Below are 20,354 nucleotides of genomic sequence, written 5' to 3' on the forward strand. Positions count from 1 at the left end.
CGTCCTCCCTCTGTCCCCTCCTCCCCTTGTCGCCTCCTCCCCTCTGTCGCCTCCTCCCCTCTGTCGCCTCCTCCCCTCTGTCGCCTCCTCCCCTCTGTCGCCTCCTCCCCTCTGTCGCCTCCTCCCTCTCTCCCCTCCTCCCTCTGTCCCCTCCTCCCTCTCCCTGTCGCCTCCTCCCCTCTGTCGCCTCCTCCCCCTGTCGCCTCCTCCCTCTGTCGCCTCCTCCCCTCTGTCGCCTCCTCCCCCTGTCCCCTCCTCCCTCTCCCTGTCGCCTCCTCCCCTCTGTCGCCTCCTCCCTCTGTCCCCTCCTCCCCCTGTCGCCTCCTCCCCCTGTCGCCTCCTCCCTCTCTCCCCTGCTCCCTCTGTCGCCTCCTCCCTCTGTCCCCTCCTCCCCCTCCCTGTCGCCTCCTCCCCTCTGTCGCCTCCTCCCCCCTGTCGCCTCCTCCCCTCTGTCGCCTCCTCCCTCTGTCGCCTCCTCCCTCTCTCCCCTCCTCCCCTCTGTCGCCTCCTCCCCCTGTCGCCTCCTCCCCTCTGTCGCCTCCTCCCTCTGTCGCCTCCTCCCTCTGTCGCCTCCTCCCTCTGTCCCCTCCTCCCTCTCCCTGTCGCCTCCTCCCCCCTGTCGCCTCCTCCCCCCTGTCGCCTCCTCCCCTCTGTCGCCTCCTCCCCTCTGTCGCCTCCTCCCCTCTGTCGCCTCCTCCCCCTGTCGCCTCCTCCCCTCTGTCGCCTCCTCCCCCTGTCGCCTCCTCCCCTCTGTCGCCTCCTCCGTCGCCTCCTCCCCCTGTCGCCTCCTCCCCTCTGTCGCCTCCTCCCCTCTGTCGCCTCCTCCCTCTGTCTCCTCCTCCCTCTGTCCCCTCCTCCCCCTGTCCCCTCCTCCCCCTGTCCCCTCCTCCCCCTGTCCCCTCCTCCCCCTGTCCCCTCCTCCCCTCTGTCCCCTCCTCCCTCTGTCCCCTCCTCCCTCTGTCCCCTCCTCCCCTCTGTCGCCTCCTCCCTCTGATCCGTCCTCCCTCTGTCGCCTCCTCCCCTCTGTCGCCTCCTCCCCTCTGTCGCCTCCTCCCCTCTGTCGCCTCCTCCCCTCTGTCGCCTCCTCCGTCGCCTCCTCCCCCTGTCGCCTCCTCCCCTCTGTCGCCTCCTCCCCTGTCGCCTCCTCCCCTCTGTCGCCTCCTCCCTCTGTCCCCTCCTCCCTCTGTCCCCTCCTCCCTCTGTCCCCTCCTCCCTCTGTCCCCTCCTCCCCCTGTCCCCTCCTCCCCCTGTCCCCTTCTCCCCTCTGTCGCCTCCTCCCTCTGATCCGTCCTCCCTCTGTCCCCTCCTCCCCCTGTCGCCTCCTCCCCTCTGTCGCCTCCTCCCTCTGTCGCCTCCTCCCCCTGTCGCCTCCTCCCCCTGTCGCCTCCTCCCCTCTGTCGCCTCCTCCCCCTGTCGCCTCCTCCCCCTGTCGCCTCCTCCCTCTGTCGCCTCCTCCCTCTGTCGCCTCCTCCCCTCTGTCGCCTCCTCCCCCCTGTCGCCCCCTCCCCCCTGTCGCCCCCTCCCCCCTGTCGCCCCCTCCCCTCTGTCGCCTCCTCCCCTCTGTCGCCTCCTCCCCTCTGTCGCCTCCTCCCCCCTGTCGCCCCCTCCCCTCTGTCGCCTCCTCCCCTCTGTCGCCTCCTCCCCCTGTCGCCTCCTCCCCCTGTCGCCTCCTCCCCTCTGTCGCCTCCTCCCCCTGTCGCCTCCTCCCCTCTGTCGCCTCCTCCCCCCTGTCGCCCCCTCCCCCCTGTCGCCCCCTCCCCCCTGTCGCCTCCTCCCCTCTGTCGCCTCCTCCCCTCTGTCGCCTCCTCCCCTCTGTCGCCTCCTCCCTCTGTCGCCTCCTCCCCCTGTCGCCTCCTCCCCTCTGTCGCCTCCTCCCCTGTCGCCTCCTCCCCCCTGTCGCCTCCTCCCCCCTGTCGCCTCCTCCCCTGTCGCCTCCTCCCCCCTGTCGCCTCCTCCCCTCTGTCGCCTCCTCCCTCTGTCGCCTCCTCCCTCTGTCGCCTCCTCCCTCTGTCCCCTCCTCCCCCTGTCCCCTCCTCCCCCTGTCCCCTCCTCCCCTCTGTCGCCTCCTCCCTCTGATCCGTCCTCCCTCTGTCGCCTCCTCCCCCCTGTCGCCTCCTCCCCTCTGTCGCCTCCTCCCCCCTGTCGCCTCCTCCCCTCTGTCGCCTCCTCCCCCTGTCGCCTCCTCCCCTCTGTCGCCTCCTCCCCTGTCGCCTCCTCCCCTCTGTCGCCTCCTCCCTCTGTCCCCTCCTCCCTCTGTCCCCTCCTCCCTCTGTCCCCTCCTCCCCCTGTCCCCTCCTCCCCCTGTCCCCTTCTCCCCTCTGTCGCCTCCTCCCTCTGATCCGTCCTCCCTCTGTCCCCTCCTCCCCCTGTCGCCTCCTCCCCTCTGTCGCCTCCTCCCTCTGTCGCCTCCTCCCTCTGTCCCCTCCTCCCTCTCCCTGTCACCTCCTCCCCTCTGTTGCCTCCTCCCCCTGTCGCCTCCTCCCCTCTGTCGCCTCCTCCCTCTGTCCCCTCCTCCCTCTCCCTGTCGCCTCCTCCCCCATGTCGCCTCCTCCCCCCTGTCGCCTCCTCCCCCCTGTCGCCTCCTCCCTCTCTCCCCTCCTCCCCTCTGTCGCCTCCTCCCCTCTGTCGCCTCCTCCCCTCTGTCGCCTCCTCCCTCTGTCGCCTCCTCCCTCTGTCCCCTCCTCCCTCTCTCCCCTCCTCCCCCTGTCGCCTCCTCCCCTCTGTCGCCTCCTCCCTCTGTCCCCTCCTCCCTCTGTCGCCTCCTCCCTCTGTCCCCTCCTCCCTCTCCGTCGCCTCCTCCCCTCTGTCGCCTCCTCCCCTCTGTCGCCTCCTCCCCTCTTTCGCCTCCTCCCCTCTGTCGCCTCCTCCCTCTGATCCGTCCTCCCCCTGTCGCCTCCTCCCCCCTGTCCCCTCCTCCCCCTGTCCCCTCCTCCCCTCTGTCGCCTCCTCCCCTCTGTCGCCTCCTCCCTCTGTCGCCTCCTCCCCCTGTCGCCCCCTCCCCTCTGTCGCCCCCTCCCCTCTGTCGCCCCCTCCCCTCTGTCGCCTCCTCCCCTCTGTCGCCTCCTCCGTCGCCTCCTCCCCCTGTCGCCTCCTCCCCTCTGTTGCCTCCTCCCCTCTGTCGCCTCCTCCCCTCTGTCGCCTCCTCCCCTGTCGCCTCCTCCCCTCTGTCGCCTCCTCCCCCTGTCCCCTCCTCCCCTCTGTCGCCTCCTCCCCTCTGTCGCCTCCTCCCCTCTGTCGCCTCCTCCCCTCTGTCGCCTCCTCCCTCTGATCCGTCCTCCCCTCTGTCGCCTCCTCCCTCTGTCCCCTCCTCCCCCTCCCTGTCGCCTCCTCCCCTCTGTCGCCTCCTCCCCCTGTCGCCTCCTCCCCTCTGTCGCCTCCTCCCTCTGTCCCCTCCTCCCCCTCCCTGTCGCCTCCTCCCCCTCCCTGTCGCCTCCTCCCCTCTGTCGCCTCCTCCCCCCTGTCGCCTCCTCCCCTCTGTCGCCTCCTCCCCTGTCGCCTCCTCCCTCTGTCGCCTCCTCCCTCTGTCGCCTCCTCCCTCTCTCCCCTCCTCCCTCTGTCCCCTCCTCCCTCTCCCTGTCGCCTCCTCCCCTCTGTCGCCTCCTCCTGTCGCCTCCTCCCCTCTGTCGCCTCCTCCCTCTGTCCCCTCCTCCCTCTCCCTGTCGCCTCCTCCCCTCTGTCGCCTCCTCCCTCTGTCCCCTCCTCCCCCTGTCGCCTCCTCCCTCTCTCCCCTCCTCCCTCTGTCCCCTCCTCCCTCTCCCTGTCGCCTCCTCCCCTCTGTCGCCTCCTCCCCTCTGTCGCCTCCTCCCCTCTGTCGCCTCCTCCCCTCTGTCGCCTCCTCCCCTCTGTCGCCTCCTCCCCTCTGTCCCCTCCTCCCCTCTGTCGCCTCCTCCCCTCTGTCGCCTCCTCCCCTCTGTCGCCTCCTCCCTCTGATCCGTCCTCCCCTCTGTCCCCTCCTCCCCTCTCTCCCCTCCTCCCCTCTGTCGCCTCCTCCCCTCTGTCGCCTCCTCCCTCTCTCCCCTCCTCCCTCTGTCCCCTCCTCCCTCTCCCTGTCGCCTCCTCCCCCCTGTCGCCTCCTCCCCTCTGTCGCCTCCTCCCCCCTGTCGCCTCCTCCCCCCTGTCGCCTCCTCCCCCCTGTCGCCTCCTCCCCTCTGTCGCCTCCTCCCTCTCTCCCCTCCTCCCTCTGTCCCCTCCTCCCTCTCCCTGTCGCCTCCTCCCCCGTCGCCTCCTCCCCCGTCGCCTCCTCCCTCTGTCCCCTCCTCCCCTCTGTCGCCCCCTCCCCTCTGTCGCCCCCTCCCCTCTGTCGCCTCCTCCCCTCTGTCGCCTCCTCCCCTCTGTCGCCTCCTCCCTCTGTCAAACTCCTTAGATGCTGTGATCACTGTTCACTGCTGTATCTAAGGGGTTGAAGGCTGGGCTCATGTGGTCTCGGTTTCTATCCCGGTGTGAGGTGTAGGAGCATATAAAAAACTTTCTTATACAGAAAACTTTTTTTTCTCATTTTGTCATTTGTGGGCAATTTGTATTTATACCGCAGCAATTATTAAAAATGTACAAACCTAAATACAGTTTTGGTAAAGCAGTTGTCCAGTCCAAATTGCTAAGTGTGCAGTCACTCTGTGTGACTACAGACTTATGAATCCCCCCAGCGCACGCACTGTGCACCACGGGGATTCGCTGGTTTCTGAGCAGAGATTGGAGGGAGTGTATGAGGTATACATACTCCCGGCAGTGGACGTGGCTTCGCTCCATACACTTGTGTGGAGCGAGGTCGCACCCTCTAGTCGACGCTACCCAGTGGGCTGCTACGTCACCGGTTGGGGCGCGACCCCTCTCATCACAAGTGTATGGAGCTAGGCCATGCCCACTGGGCAGACTCTAGCCAGGAGGATGCATAACGCAGACATATATCCTCCGCTCCTGGCTCAGAAACCGGCAAATCCCAGCAGTGCACAGTGCGAGCTCTGGGAGGATTCATAAGTCACATACAGTGACTGCAGACTTAACGATTTGGACAACCCCTTTAAAGAATCTCAATCTATCCACAATAATAAGATGCTAATTGTTGGCTCTGTATAGAATCTATCTTTTGGAGCAGCCGTAGACTTGAATGGACGAGTCTCATCTCATATATGGAAGAAACTAGTGCATGCTGCCATTTTTTGTTTATTTTTTCATGCTGAGATTTGGGGGTCCTCTGCACTGCCCCATTGAATGACATTGGCATGAGTACCATCATGGACAGCACTAGGATTAGAAATACAATAGTGTGAACTTGGTCTGATGAACAGGTACATCACAGTGCATCATCTACAAGTACACCATGGTATTCTTGTACGTCACGGAGCACCAAGGACCATGGTTATGATATCCGTTATTTGTATGATTTCATGATTCTGTTGCATCCAATATATCTTTAGGTTATTTTCCTCTTGCAGGTAACAACGTGTCCATTACAATTGACCTAAATCCAAGGCATCCAACCATGCTACCAGAATGTTATTTCCTTGGAGCAGATCATGGTTTGTTTTTCAGATATCCTAAAACATACTATTAAGTCCTCCTTTTTTTTTTGTTCTCTGTCAGTACAATGTAATTGTCTTATTGTTTTTTTTTTATTAAGAAAGTAAAGTGTAGTTAAATGGGATATCCAGGACTTTAAAAAAAACCCATAATCTAACAGGCAGGTAGTTTCTACCTACCTTCCTATTGTGCCCGGCCCCATTTTCCCGGCGGTCACAGACTTCCACTGATGTCACCTCAACAGCAGTGGTTTTTCTTGTTGATAGGGCGGGATTACTGTTGTCATGCTGATTGACAGCCGAATTTCCGCTGCCTAACTGGGGGAAGCCGGCTCTCAATCAGCATGACACCAGTATTCCCACCCTGTCAAGTCCCAGATATCCCCTAACATCAAATATTCATCGTAAAACACATCTCTTCCTTTCAGTGGTGCAGCCATTAAAAGAAAAGCTAAATAGCAACGTCCACTTATGGTAAGTATTATCTGCTGGTGACTTCTCTCATGGAGGCTACAGACTGTATTAATTCATCCGTTTACGACACATTTTCAGATGTTTTTCCTTCTCCCATTTTTCAGTAAACTTTTGGAAGTGTTCCGAGGAAAAGCTTTTATGAAAAGCCATAATTATGTTTTTTGACATGACATACACAAAAAAACACAGCATGCTCTTCAAATCTTCTGACTTTTCACCATGTGAAATCGAACACAATATAATGCACATCCATGCAGACTGTGACTTCATGTTTAGATCTCCATATTCTGACTGTATCACCTGGTCCTGGGAGTTTATTTCGGTAGACCCATGTGTGGTCCCAATGATATATCCAACATGCAGGTTGTGATACATGGGTTCAAAATGACACCCAGCACTGTGGTATTGTACAATTTGTGTACCGGTATTTCTGTTTTCCAAGAGGACAAATCACTTGTCCTACTTCTCAGAATATTCTACAGGCGCGTTACCAGTATGGACTGCGATTTGGTGGCCTTATGTGGCTTGTTGATCACTTATCATTTATAAAAGCTTGAAAATAAAGGTGCGATGGGAGACCCCACCAACAACACCCGTCTAAGTTGGATCTCCCAAAGCTTTGCCTTGTCAGATCATTGCTAGCATTTTGTCTTTACTAAAACATAATTGCAATATTATGGAGGTCGGATCGGGGGCTTATATACAGCATTATAGAATGCTGTATATGAGCCCTGAATGGCGATGGCCGCAACTCGTATTGGGCAAACCCGGTGACAGGTTTCCTTTAAGTACAACTCTTCTGAAGGGTCCCATATACCGTTGTGACCATACTATATCCTTCCACTTTATACCAAGCTGGAGGTGCGAGTTACACCGTGGTTTCATCTCTTACTTTCTGTCTGTCTGTAACGTACATTGAGTAATCATCATATTCTCAATTTTAGGGATCCTGAGAATGGTTTGCTGCAAAACTTGAAAGATATCTTAGAAACTGATTTCCCATCTAAATCTGAGTTTGCGAAATCTGTAAGTTGTTTGTCCATTGGTGATTTATTTGACATGTTATTAAACCATTTATAGCAAATCACACTACAGTAAGCGCAGCGCTATTGCTACACTATACTCGCCTCCGGACTAATTCCTAGCCTGCTCAGATAAGTCCATTCCTGTGCGCAACTGGCCAAAAAAGAATGCCATTGTACGTGACCAGGTTTGATGTCCATCCTCACTGCTACTGGGGCCTACGAAGCCACCCCTTATTCCCTCCTCAAAGTGTGGTCCTGCCATCACAGTCTATGGTCAGCCCAATTTTGCGAACTGCCTCACATCAAAATTTCTATACTGTTTTTAGGAAGGGAAAGGAGTAACCCTGGTCCTTGACTAACCTCGCCTCTGATCCTGCAATTTCCACCTCCCACCTTGCTACCACAATTATACTACCACAGCCTTTTGTTTCACACATGGCCGGCAAATCCAGGACACCCTTTCTGATTCTCCTGTGTACTTTGCAACATTTATAATAATTAGTTGAATTGTGTGTTCATCATTTTCTGCTGTTTGGTGTATCTAGACTGAATGGAATATCTACTATATACGGTAATTGTCTACGGGTCACTTCCGTCCGTCCGTCTGTCTGTCATGGATATTCATTGGTCGCGGCCTCTGTCACGGTAATCCAAGTCGCTGATTGGTCGTGGCAAAACGCCCACAACCATTGCCACGACTAATCAGCGACGGGCACAGTCCGGCAGCAACATGGCCGCTCCTTCCTCCCCGCACTCAGTGCCCGCTCCATACTCCCCTCTAGTCAGCGCTCACACAGGGTTAATGGCAGCGCTAATGGACCGCGGAGTAACGCACTCCATTAACGCTGCTATTAACCCTGTGTGACCAACTTTTTTATTATTCATGTTGCCTATGCAGCATCAATAGTAAAAAGATCTAATGTTAAAAATAATAAAAAAAATAAAAAAATCATCATATACTCACCTTCCGGCGCCTTTCCCGCTTCTCGCGACGCTCCGGTGACCGGTCCATGCATTGCGATCTCGTGAGATGATGACGTAACGGTCTCGTGAGACCGCAATGCACTCTTGTGACTGGAGCGCTCGAGGAGCGTTGGTAACCGCTTCCTGGATCCAGGGGCCAACGGAAGGTGAGTATATAACTATTTTTTATTTTAATTCTTTTTTTTAACAGGGATATGATGCCCACATTGCTATATACTACGCAGGCTGTGCAATATACTACGCGTGCTGTGCAATATATTACGCGGGCTGGGCAATATACTACGCGGGCTGGGCAATATACTACGCGGGCTGGGCAATATACTACGCGGGCTGGGCAATATACTACGCGGGCTGGGCAATATACTACGCGGGCTGGGCAATATACTACGCCGGCTGGGCAATATACTACGCGGGCTGGGCAATATACTACGCGGGCTGGGCAATATACTACGCGGGCTGGGCAATATACTACGCGGGCTGGGCAATATACTACGCGGGCTGGGCAATATACTACGCGGGCTGGGCAATATACTACGCGGGCTGGGCAATATACTACGCGGGCTGGGCAACATACTACGCGCGCTGGGCAATATACTACGCGGGCTGTGCAATATACTAAATGACTGGGCAATATACTACGTGACTGGGCAATATACTACGTGGACATGCATATTCTAGAATACCCAATGCGTTAGAATCAGGCCGCCATCTAGTAGCACATAATTGCATAGAAAACATACTATATCATGGGTGTCAAGCTGCATTCCTCGAGGGCTGCAAACAGGTCATGTTTTCAGGATTTCCTTGTACTGCACAGGTGATAATTTAATCAGCAACTCATTATTTGTGTAGGTGATTAAATTATCACCTGTGCATTACAAGGAAATCCTGAAAACATGACCTGTTTGCGGCCCTCGAGGATTGCAGTTTGACACCCCTGCACTATATAAACCAAAGTGTTGGGGAACCTTAAACATTACACCCATGTGAGCTTGTATGACATCTCATGCTAAATCCATACACATGATTATGAAGTTGGTTCCCCCATTGGAGATAAAACACTCCACTTTTTTTTAGGAGGGCTTTCTATCCCATTTTCATCCAGAAGAGTATTTGAGATTAAACACTGATGTCAGACAAGAAAGCCCCGCTCACAATCTGTTCTAATTTAGCTCAAAGGTGTTGGATGGAGTTGAGGTCAAGTTGTTCCACAAAAAGCTCACCCAACCGTGCTTTTATGGACGTTACTAGGTGCAGTAGAACACAGTCATGTTACAACAAGAAAGTTCCTGATCTGTACCCATAGAGTTAAAACATTAGTATTGCTGTTTGTAAATGATTAGGAGCTTGTTTTCTTTGCATTATTCGACTTCTGAAAGCACTGGGCTTTTTTTTTGTTGTTATTTTGACCATTTCTCCTTTTCAGAAAAAAATACAGAATTTATTGCTTGGAACTTCTGAGACACTTTGTCAGTAGTTCATACAATAAAATAACAATTTGATTTTTCTCTTTATTAGTATATTTTTGAGTAAAATGGAGACAAACTGAACATTTTGCAGTGGTCTCTTCATTTTTGCCAGAGCTGTATGCAAGTTCGCAACCGGCAACACTTGCGACTGCTAATACTAAAATTAACCGCAAAGCAACAAAAAGAGGAATAACAAATGGATTTTTTTATTCCTCTTTTTGTGGCTTTGCTTTTAATTTTAGATTTCTACATCACAACGCTCATACCTCCAGTGTTCCTCCTCCTGTATCTGGAAAACAATATCGTGTATTTATATAATGTACTTTGTTACAAGCAGCAGGTAGAGCAGGAGTAAAGTAGACTAATAATTACTTGCACAGAACAAACAAGTCCTTCTGATCAGCCATTACCGCTAAATGCCCAATATTTATTTAATCTATCAAACGTGAAAATCTCTTGTGAAATCTCGGCGTATTTATCAGGAGTTGGGAAACCTGCAATTTCCATGGAACTCTTCATTTTAAAGCACTTAGATCCTGGATCAGAAAGTGCTGGGAGGAGAAAATGCATTAAATATACGGCAGGTAGTGAAAACTATACACACACGAACAATGAAATGGCCTTAACCCACCACATGCTGGCTCTATTTCATAGAAGTGTTGTCCCTTCTCAGGTTGTAGGGACATGAGGGCCTTTGAGTTCTTGGCCATTTGTACACCTGTTCTATGAAGGACACATTCATATACGGTTATGAAATGTGAAAAAATGTGTTCTATATGGATATTGATATGGATGGTAAAATTGTATCCTTCCATTGTGTGACACAGTTGGAGAAGCCATTATTTGTGAGTTTCAAGTTTTATTTTAGTAGAGGAAATGTATAATTGCAAACTACGAAGTTCTGCAGCGGCTCGTTATGATCTTTTTATTTTATCAGTATGCTATATAATTTGACTGTTTGTTTACCTCCAGGATTTTACTATGGACTGTGGGATATGCTATGCGTACAGGCTGGACTCTGCCATTCCAGACCAAGTTTGTAACGATCCGCACTGTGCACAGCCCTTTCACCAAGCCTGTTTATATGAGGTAAGAAAGTGCTTCTAAAACACTGCTGGGGGTCAGGGCAAATTAAGTAACTAAGTCATTTACATTTCAGAAGAAAGCTTTTTGTGTGGTCTCCATTGAGGCATTTAAAGGGAATCTGCAAGTTTTTGCTATGGGATCTGAGAGCAGCATGATGTAGGGGCAGAGAGCCTGATTCCAGTGATGTGTCACTTACTGGGCTGCAGTTTTATTAAAATCCGTTTTCTCCGCTGTAGATGTAGGAGTGCTGGCTGATTAGGCTGAGCTGTGTATTACTCCACCCAAACCTCTGATTGGCAGCTTCCTGTGTACACTGTGCATAGTCAGTAAGCTGCCAATTGGAGATGGGTGGGGTTACACTGATTAGCCTGACAGTGTTGCATGTGACACGTAGTCCTGCAATGATAATATCCTGCTGATAAAACACCAATTGTATTGAAACTACAGCAAATTACTGTGCGACACATCCCAGGAAGCAGGTTCCCTGCCCCTTTATTATTATAGTGCCATTTTTTCCATGCTGCTTTACATGCGAAATGGGGTATACATAATAAAAACGAGTACAGCAATCTTAAACAATACAAATGACCAACTGGTACAGGAGGAGAGAGGACCCTGCCCGTGAGGTCATATAATCTACAAGATGCTGCTCTTAGATTATATAGCAAAAACTTGTTGACAGATTCCCTTTAAAGGGGGTATCCAACATTAGAAAAACAGGATTTTTGGTTGCTTACCGTAAAATCTGTTTCTCGGAGCCTTCATTGGGGGACACAGGAACCATGGGTGTATGCTGCTGCCACTAGGAGGGTCTCACTATGCAAATAAAAAAGTTAGCTCCTCCTCTGCAGTGTACACCCCACCGACAGGAAGTAGGATATTCAGTTAGTGAGAAAGCAGTAGGAGAAGCAACGTGTAAAAGAGAAAGAATAATAATAAACTTCATCTACATAGCGCCAACAAATTCCACGGCGCTCCATAGATTATCAATTTCAAACACTCAAAGAGTGTTCAAAGAATACAGTAAACAGAGCTGTTCACTTGGGCGGGTGCTGTGTCCCCCAATGAAGGCTCCGAGAAACAGATTTTACGGTAAGCAACCAAAAATCCTGTTTTCTCTATCGCCTTTCATTGGGGGACACAGGAACCATGGGACGTCCCAAAGCAGTCCCTGGGGTGGGAAAAACAGACTTACATCAGGTCCGAGGACTCACCACTGCTGCCTGCAGGATCCTTCTGCCCATGCTGGAGTCCGCCGTAGTTCGGCGAAACGTGTGGATGGAAGACCAGGTTGCCGCTTTGCAAAGCCGTCGGCGAAAGCCCCGTGACGCACTGGAAGCGCCGACTGCCCGGGTAGAGTGAGCCTTTATCTCAGGAGGGGGCACTCTTGTTCTTGACCCGGTAAGCTTCCAAAGATACCGTTCTGATAGAGCGAGCAATAGTCGCCTTGGAAGCCGGCAGGCCTCTACGCACGCCATCAGGGATGACGAAAAGAGAATCCATCTTTCGGAAAGCGGCCGTGCTAGCCAGGGAGATCCTTACTGCCCTGACGAGGCCGGCCTGTTCAATGATCGCTCCAGAGGATTAGTCAGAGCTGGACAAAAGGAAAGGTAGAACGATGTCCTCGTTGAGGTAGAAAGATGAAAACCACCTCGGGAAAGGAAGGAAGGCGGAGGCCTGGGACCACCTTGTCCTGGTGGAAAATCAAGAAAGGAGGTCGACAAGAAATGGCCGCCAACTCGAAAATGCGGCGGATCTAAGAGATGGACCTGAGAAAAGCCACCTTCCGAGATAGAACTGACAGGGAAAACTCCCTGAGAGGCTCGAAGGGGGAACCCCTAAGAACAACCAAGACAACCTTTAAATCCCATGAATCCACAGAGGCCCTGTACGGAGGGACAGCGTGGGCTACTCCTTGAAGGAAGGTCTTAACCTGTGGCTGAGAAGATAACGTCTTCTTAAAGGGAAGAAGAGCGCAGGAACCTGGCCCTTTAGGGAACTGAGAGCGAAGCCCGAATCCAGTCCTGCCTGAAGGAAAACCAAATGGAAGGCAGGGAAAAAGGACATAGGTGAATAGCGGTTGGGCTCGCATCAACGATAGTAAACCTTCCAGGTACGATAGTAGATCCTGGAAGAAGACGAAGGCTTCCCAGCCTGGATTATAGAGTGACTCATCTGGGCCGAAAGGCCGGACGCTTTTAGAACTGTGGAGTCCACAGCCACACCGTTAAACTGAGCGACCGATAATTCGGGTGGCAGATCGGACCCTGAGACAGCAGATTGGGTCCGTTTGGAAGGCACCAGGGGTGTCCGCGAGAAGATTGACGATGTCTGCAGACCAAGACCTCCTGGGCCAATCCGGGACGATCAGAATGACCGGCACCCATCCCGCCTTGATTGTTTGACAGCTTGGAAAGCAAGGGAAGGCGTGGGAACCGATAGGGGAGCACAAACTGCGACCAAGGAATGGCCAGCGTGTCAACACCACTGTGAGAGGATCACGGGACCCTGGGCCGACCCGAGGGACCTTCCTGTTCAATCGGGACGCCATGAGGTCAACCTCTGGAGTCCCCCATCGAAGGGCAATCCGATAGGAAACCTCCTGAAATACCATTCCCCTGCCGCGAGGCCCTCGCGGCCGAGGAAGTCGGCAGCCTAAAAGTCCACGCCGGGGACATGCACTGCGGAGTTCACCAGGACCGTACCTCTGTCCAAAGGAGGATCCTGGAATCTCGGCCGATGCCAGAGAACGCCGAGTCCACCCCTGGTGGTAGACATATGCCACTGCTGTGTCATTGTCTGTCTGGATTCGAATTGGCAGGCTGCTGAGAATCCTTACCCAGTGAAGGAAAGACAGAAAGATGATCCGGAACTCGAGGACATTGATCGGCAAAGAGGACTCCTGCGCCGACCAACAACCCTGAAAGAACAGGAGACAAAGCCCCGCGCCTCCGCCGAGCGGGCTGGCGTCCGTCGTCACCACCTGCCAGGGAACTGGAAGGAAGGATATGCTGTGAAGGAGCTACCCTGGGATAAGAGAAGTGACCTCGGCCATCAGTCGAGGAACCGTTTGACCCGGGAGAAAGCCGGATCGGACGATGCAGGGAGAAGACAGACCTGTCCCCTGTGATAGAATAGCCTGCTGAAGAAGTCTTGAATGAAACGGGCGAAGGGAAAATTGCTTCCGATGTTGCAACCAACCTCCTTAGTGCCTTTAAGGCCCATCGGAAAGGAGGGGAGCTGAAAACCCTAGAGCAAGCAAACTTCCTGACAAAGGAGGGATATCCTGTCTTCGGGAAGGAAGACTCTGGTCCGACAAGTGTCGAAGAACATGCCCGGAGATATGAGGCGCTGAACAAGACGGAACTTCTTCCCGTTGACGAGCCACCCGCAACGGCTAGAATGTCGGGAAAGATGGATAGACTTTCAGGAGCCTGAAACCGAAATTCCTGAGCCTCCATGGAAGCGATTACTGAACGAGGGAATATCATCCTGAAGTGTCTCCGACGAAACTTCCTGTTCAGCAAATTGAGATCCGGATTGGGACGAACCTTGTCGTCCTCTGTCAGTACAAAAAGATTCGAAGAGAAGCCTGTGAACCGTTGAACCGTTCCTGTTCTGGGACGGGAACGATTACCCCAGATTTAAGGAGGGAAACAATGGCTGTAAAGAAACCCGGGACTACAGCGGGGTCTCTTGGAGGTTTGGATTAGAAGAAAATGATCCCAGGACCGTGAAATGAAGATTTTGTATCTAGAGGATACAAGTGCCCTGGCCCATGCGTCCTGTACTGAGGAGACCCAGACGTCCCTGAGGAACAGGAGACAGTTGCCCAGCCTGAGAAACGGGCTGGGGTCTAGTCGTGGGTCATGCCTAGGTGGAACTTCCAGTCCTGGACCTGGATAATGCGCCTTAGGAGTAGCGGGCACGCCAGGAAAGAGTGAGACGAAGAATACCTTCTCTTAACGTGCCTGTGGCCTCTGCTTTTGCGAAGAGGAATCTGATGCCGCGAAACTACGAAAGAGGTCGAAAAGACCGAAGTAGCCGCCTAAGGGGGAAGTGGGCGAGGTCTGGAGAAGGGGACTGGTGCCGCCAGTGGCGTCCTTTATAATTTGGTCCAGCTTGGAACCGAAAGGACGTGAACCTTGAAAAGGCAGGCTCGTAAGGGACTTCTTTGACTCTTGAGCCAAACAGTGCGAAGGCTGGCAACAACACTACTGGGCGCCTGTGCGGCAGAAGACGCAACGTCCAGGGAACAAATTATTCCCCGGCGTGCGTAATCTGGGTGGAAAGTTCCGCCAGCCGGCCTGATGGAGCTCCAGCTTGAATGCCCCAACGGAGTTGTTTAGCCCCTCGGATACAGACTTCGAAACCCAAGTGGAAGCCAAAGCCGGGCATTGGGATGATGCGGCAGTTTCGAAAGCCGACTTCACGAAGGATTCCATGATCAAATCGATGGAATCTTTCAGAGCCGCCCCACCGGACAGCGTAAGGACTGTGTTGGTGGCAAGTCTAGCAGCCGATGGATCCACAGGGGGAGAGGTTGTTCTCTAACGCCTCTCATTGCGGTTGGCAATGAGATCCGGAGGAAAGAGATCTGAGACTCCAAGACGCGTGTCTCTTTGAGAACGTCTGGTCGAATTTGCTCTCTCTCTGGCCAGAAGCTCCTCGAATTCAGGATGAGGAGCAAATACCTTGGGAGGTAGATTAGACCGTCTAAACGAAACCGCCTGATCTGCGGGTTTTGTAGAGGAATCTTTGATGCCACAGATCTGATTGGTCGCTCCAATGAGGCTTTGAACCATATCCCTCATGTTAGCGATTTGGTTCGAATCCGGACCCAAATTATCCTCCGAAGGCGCAACAGAGAAAGCCTCGCCTGACTCTGGGGGGAAAGACCAGGGGGAAGTCGACCACAGAGAAGGACCGTGGGGCGAAGTGGACCTAGAAGAGAACTCAGACCGGCGTTCCTGTCTGGATCTTTCGCGGCCTGTATTAGAAGTCTCGGACGGAGCTTCTTGCGACCCGCTGGCTACTACGGAAGTCTGCAGGGGCAACCGATCTAGCACGGACACAAGGGTCTGGGACACCCGTGTGAGATCCGCTACTGACTGATAGAGACAAAGAGGATGGGGACTTTGCTCTGAGGCGGAGCAGCAGGGGGGGGGTCCTGGGCAGTGAGCATAATGTGGGTTGCTGCAGGCCTGCCTGAGAAAATGTAGGAGGCCGGAAGCGACCTCCCTTAAAATTAGACCGAACGGGTCCGAGGAAAAAAAAAAAATCAGAAGGGGAGAGTATCAGTCTGCGGTGCAGAGCTACTCATGGCAGATGCTGCGGTGGGCATAAGGCGAACACGCAAAGTGTTAGACTAAGGCAGAAGAGGGAGGACAAAAGCGACTTCCCTTAAGATTAGACATGGTGAAGGAACCCCTGAAGAAGCCAGAAGGTTAGGGGACAGGAAAGCAGAGGAGAGTGTCAGTCTGCAGCAGAGCTACTCACGACAGGTGATGGATGGAAAGCTGCACCTCATGATGTCGATGGTCCTTAACGCAGGGGTGCAGGCAGGCAGACAGAGCAGACTTCTGGGACACTCTTCTGTCCGGGACCGGCTGCAATGCTGAGCCGCAAGGGATGAGGACGCCAGGCTATGCGCTTTGAGGAGCCAGCGCAAGGCGGTCCTGGTGCCGAAAACCACTTCAGGGGTGCAGGAGAAAGTGGGCGGGGCTAACCGCCAGGATGGCGCTGGTGGGCGGAGCTCACCGACTTGAACCAGTCGGGCGGGAGAAAAGCCCGCCTGATGTAAGGAGGAAGTGGCGGTGTCCACCGGTGCAAGACCGTGGCGCCAGAGCTGTGCGCCGCGGGTAGGAAGCGGCGTGGCAGCCTGGGACAAAGGCATCGCGGCTGCAGGGGCCCGAAACGGCTGGCACAGATGGCAGGGGAACCGCCGGGCTGGCACAGATGGCAGGGGAGCCGCCGCGCTGGCACAGATGGCAGGGGAGCCGCTAAGGGCGGCCGGAATCGTGCGGTCGCAGGGGTCAGAAGCGGCGCGGTAGCCTGTAAAGGCCGCCGCGCCGGAACAGGAGGCAGAATGGCCGCAGCTATGGAAGCGGTCCGGCAGACAGAAAGAGCACGGCCGCCGCGCGGTAAAGGGATCTCGGCCCGTGCGCGCAGAAAAAAAGGTCCCTGCAACTGCGTGCAGCTGCCCGTGCAACGGGCGACGACCAGTGGGATCCCCCCTTTGAAGATCTGGATGGGATGGGATGGGGAAAATATGTATATTCATATTATTCTTTAATAAAGGCATTTTATTGGATTGTCATCGTTTGACTTCGTCTCTTCATTAATTTTAAGTATCACATTCATTTTAATTAATTTTAAATTTTTTTGGCCCTTTTTTCATTGGTACTTTATCTGTATTTATTGATATTTTGACTTCCATACGTAGGTTCTTCTGATGTATCTATAACCGAATGGTCTGCCATTCATTTATTTAGTGGGGATAGTTCTTCACGTGCATCCGGCACTTTGGGCACAATCGCACTACTATTATTCTACTATTATTTTTATTTAGCCTATAAATCTTGCCCGTTTGATTGTATACTGTCCACTACTATTGTTCTACTTGGTACTAATACAGCTTGGCCCCATTGAATTAAATTGACCTATGCTTTAATACCAGTAGGGAGCAATAGTTAATTGCAGCTTGGTTAGTTGCAATCATTTTTTTTCAATCCCATTGCAATTTAGAGTTATTAATAAACTGTACAAACGTTCTGCTGTTTTTACAATAAACCGATACAAAAACAATTTGAATAACTCAAAATGACTAATATAACTAGTGGTTTCTCCAAAGTCAACACAAAAAAGCACTTTTACTGATGTGCTGGATAGCCAGACACCAGCGTCTGGCAACGTTCCTGCGGAATCTTATCCCATTCCTCATGGGCAGTCGTCTCGTTCATTTATATTTTGGGGTTTGTGGCTGCAACTGCCTTCTTCAAATCACATTAATGATTTTTCTGTCTAGTTCAAGTCAGGCAAACTTAACGACCTCTCCAGAATCTTCCAAGACCTTTTCTGAAAACAAGCCTTGGTGGCCTTAACGTTATGCTTGGAATCATTGTCCTGCTGGAAGATCTAATGATGTCCAAGTTCCATTTACTTCACACAAGGCATGATGTTTTCTCCTCGACTTTCCTCATACTTGATTGAATCCTTCTTACCTTCTTCATGTTACAGGTTTGCAGAGGAAACAAAGCAGCGCCAGTGCATTACTGACCTCCTACCATTATTCACTATAGTAATCACCCAGCCACACCATATTTCACTATAGGCATCTACAAGCCCTATCCATGCTTCACTGTAGGCATCACCGAGCCACTGCCATGCTTCAGTATAGGAGTAACTGAGCTACCACCATGCTTCACTGTAGTCATGGTGTTCTTTTCAGCCTATGCTTCATTCCTCTCCTTCCAAACATGATGTCGATCCATAGGCCAAAAGATCTTTCTTCAATTTTTATATAAAACATCATTTTTATTTTGAAATTTTTTTTCTTAATTTATAAGAAATGTTTTCCTTATTTTTTTTTTTTTGTCCCTCTATGGGACCCATAAAGTAATATTATTTAACAATTAGCCTCACATAGTAATTCCGGCCCCAGTCCTGTAATAATATCCCATATCCTGGTCTAAGATATATCCAGATCTTTTTGTAATAATGTCCCCCAATATGCCATTTTTTACATACACATAAAAGAAGAATAGTCTTCTTCCTCCTCCCCAGCCGGGGCGGCGCATGGCAGCAACGTCATGTGCTGCTCCAATGGGCAAAACTACGTCAGCTGCTGGTTCCTGCACTGTGGTACAACTCAATACTCCGCACACATTCAGCTGAGCTCATGTGCAGGCATCGGCTCGCCCGGCCCATGGCTTCCTGCACGCAATAGTCTCAGGAGCCGCCTGTGGCCCCCAAGCCGTGTGTTGAGACCCCTGCTTTAAACTGCAGTCATTGAGAATAGCATGTTCTGTTGCATTTAGAGAAACTTCTTGAGATAATACTTGTGTTGGGGCTTTTTAAATTATTAGTTCATTGGTTTATTACAAATAGCATAAAGTTTGTACATTTTCCTAAGGACCCTCATGCGGTGGGGGTTGATTAATTTTGATTGGTATAAGAATTATTCAGCTGCAATTACACAATACCAAAACACAATACAAATGAACATTTAAAAAAAAAAAATCTAGAATAAAATGTATTCTTTAGCCTGGATTTGGATGACCGTTATTACAATTAGCGCATGGTGCAATTTGTTTTCCACACGGTCCATCGTCACTTGCCCACTGGTGATCAATGTCCTGTCCAATATGCTATGAGGCTGAAGGTTGGGGGTCAGGCAGCCCTTGTTACAGTCAGGTCGGTCACGCCGGCAAATTGTGGATGTGACTGGCTCTGTGCACTCGTCTGACGACATAGAATGATGAATACTGCTGTTTTTTCCATCATGTGGTAAATCGCATATCTTGCACGCTGATAGAAAATATGGTTTAGGGCCGAGTGAGCCCTAAACCTTGGGCTTTGGCCTTTTACATACAGTAATGCCTTCACTGCAGAACAAATACTTTCCTGCTCTACAGTCCTCATAGTCAGGTGTCAAAACCCTCAATAAAGCAACGTACAATCAAGACCTCAAAAGTAAAATGTAATTATTCATATAATTAATTTTATGTTTTCTTCTCATTTTTAGTGGCTAAATGGTCTCCCGTCAAGTAGGCAGAGCTTTAACATCATATACGGGGAATGCCCTTATTGCACTAAGGTAAGGTTAATAGATAATAAAGGGAATCTGACACTAGATGTGCGCTACTGCATCTGAGAGCAGCATAATGTAGAATGGGCAGCACGGTGGCTCAGTGGTTAGCACTGTTGCTTTGCAGCGCTGGCGTTCTGGGTTCAAATGCCACCAAGCACAACATCTGCAAGGAGTTTGTATCTTCTCCCCATGTTTGTGTGGGTTTCCTCCCATACTCCAAAACAATACTGGTAGGAAATTTAGATTGTGAGCCCCAATGGGGACAGCAATAATAATAATATATGTAAAGTGCTGCAGAATATAATAGTGCTATATTAGCAATGTATTAATAATAATATACTCTAAACAGCCCAGTACGTGATATACCGCTGGAATCGGGATCTGTGTCTCTACATTATGCCGCTCACAGATTAGGCTACTTTCACACTGGCGTTTTTTTTAATACGTCGCAATGCATCATTTAGGGGAAAAAACGCATCCTGCAAAGTTGTTTGCAGGATGCGTTTTTGCCCCAGAGTAACATTACCGACGCATTGCGACGTATTGTCACACATCGCAACAGTCGTGCGACGGTTGCGCTGTGTTGTGGCGGACCGCCGGGAGCCAAAAACGTTAAATGTAACATTTATTGCTGCCGACGGACCGCTTTATCCGACCGCGCATGCGCGGCCGGAACTCCGCCAACACCTCCCCGCACCTCACAATGGGGCAGCGGATGCGCCGGAGAAATGCATCCGCTGCACCCGTTGTGCGGCGCATCAAACACTAGCATCGGAATCCAACACTAGTGTGAAAGTAGCCTTAGGTGGCCAAACCTGGCAACAAATTCCCTTTAAGACCTCATATAGAACAGTTTAAACTTTCATGCTGCAATGAGGTTGATTAGATTTATTGCATATTGTTTTTATTTTTTTATTCATAGACCAGGTCAGCGATAACATTGTTACATCCCATAAGGGTATGTGCGCACGTTGAGTATTTGCTTGCA

At 51.9% G+C, this 20,354-nt stretch overlaps 1 protein-coding gene across 3 annotated transcripts in view; it reads left to right on the forward strand.

Annotated features, from left to right (window-relative positions):
* The window catches only part of FANCL (FA complementation group L), a 117,822-nt gene that overhangs the window by 94,121 nt on the left and 3,347 nt on the right, over nt 1-20,354 (forward strand). For all 3 annotated transcript variants that reach the window (XM_069768911.1, XM_069768913.1, XM_069768912.1), the window contains 5 exons: nt 5,433-5,516; nt 5,945-5,990; nt 6,935-7,016; nt 10,441-10,557; nt 19,301-19,372. In XM_069768911.1, coding sequence (XP_069625012.1) covers nt 5,433-5,516; nt 5,945-5,990; nt 6,935-7,016; nt 10,441-10,557; nt 19,301-19,372 — 401 coding nt within the window. The remainder of the gene's footprint in view (nt 1-5,432; nt 5,517-5,944; nt 5,991-6,934; nt 7,017-10,440; nt 10,558-19,300; nt 19,373-20,354) is intronic.

This window comes from Ranitomeya imitator, chromosome 5, assembly GCF_032444005.1.
Source record: "Ranitomeya imitator isolate aRanImi1 chromosome 5, aRanImi1.pri, whole genome shotgun sequence".
NCBI lineage: Eukaryota > Metazoa > Chordata > Amphibia > Anura > Dendrobatidae > Ranitomeya > Ranitomeya imitator.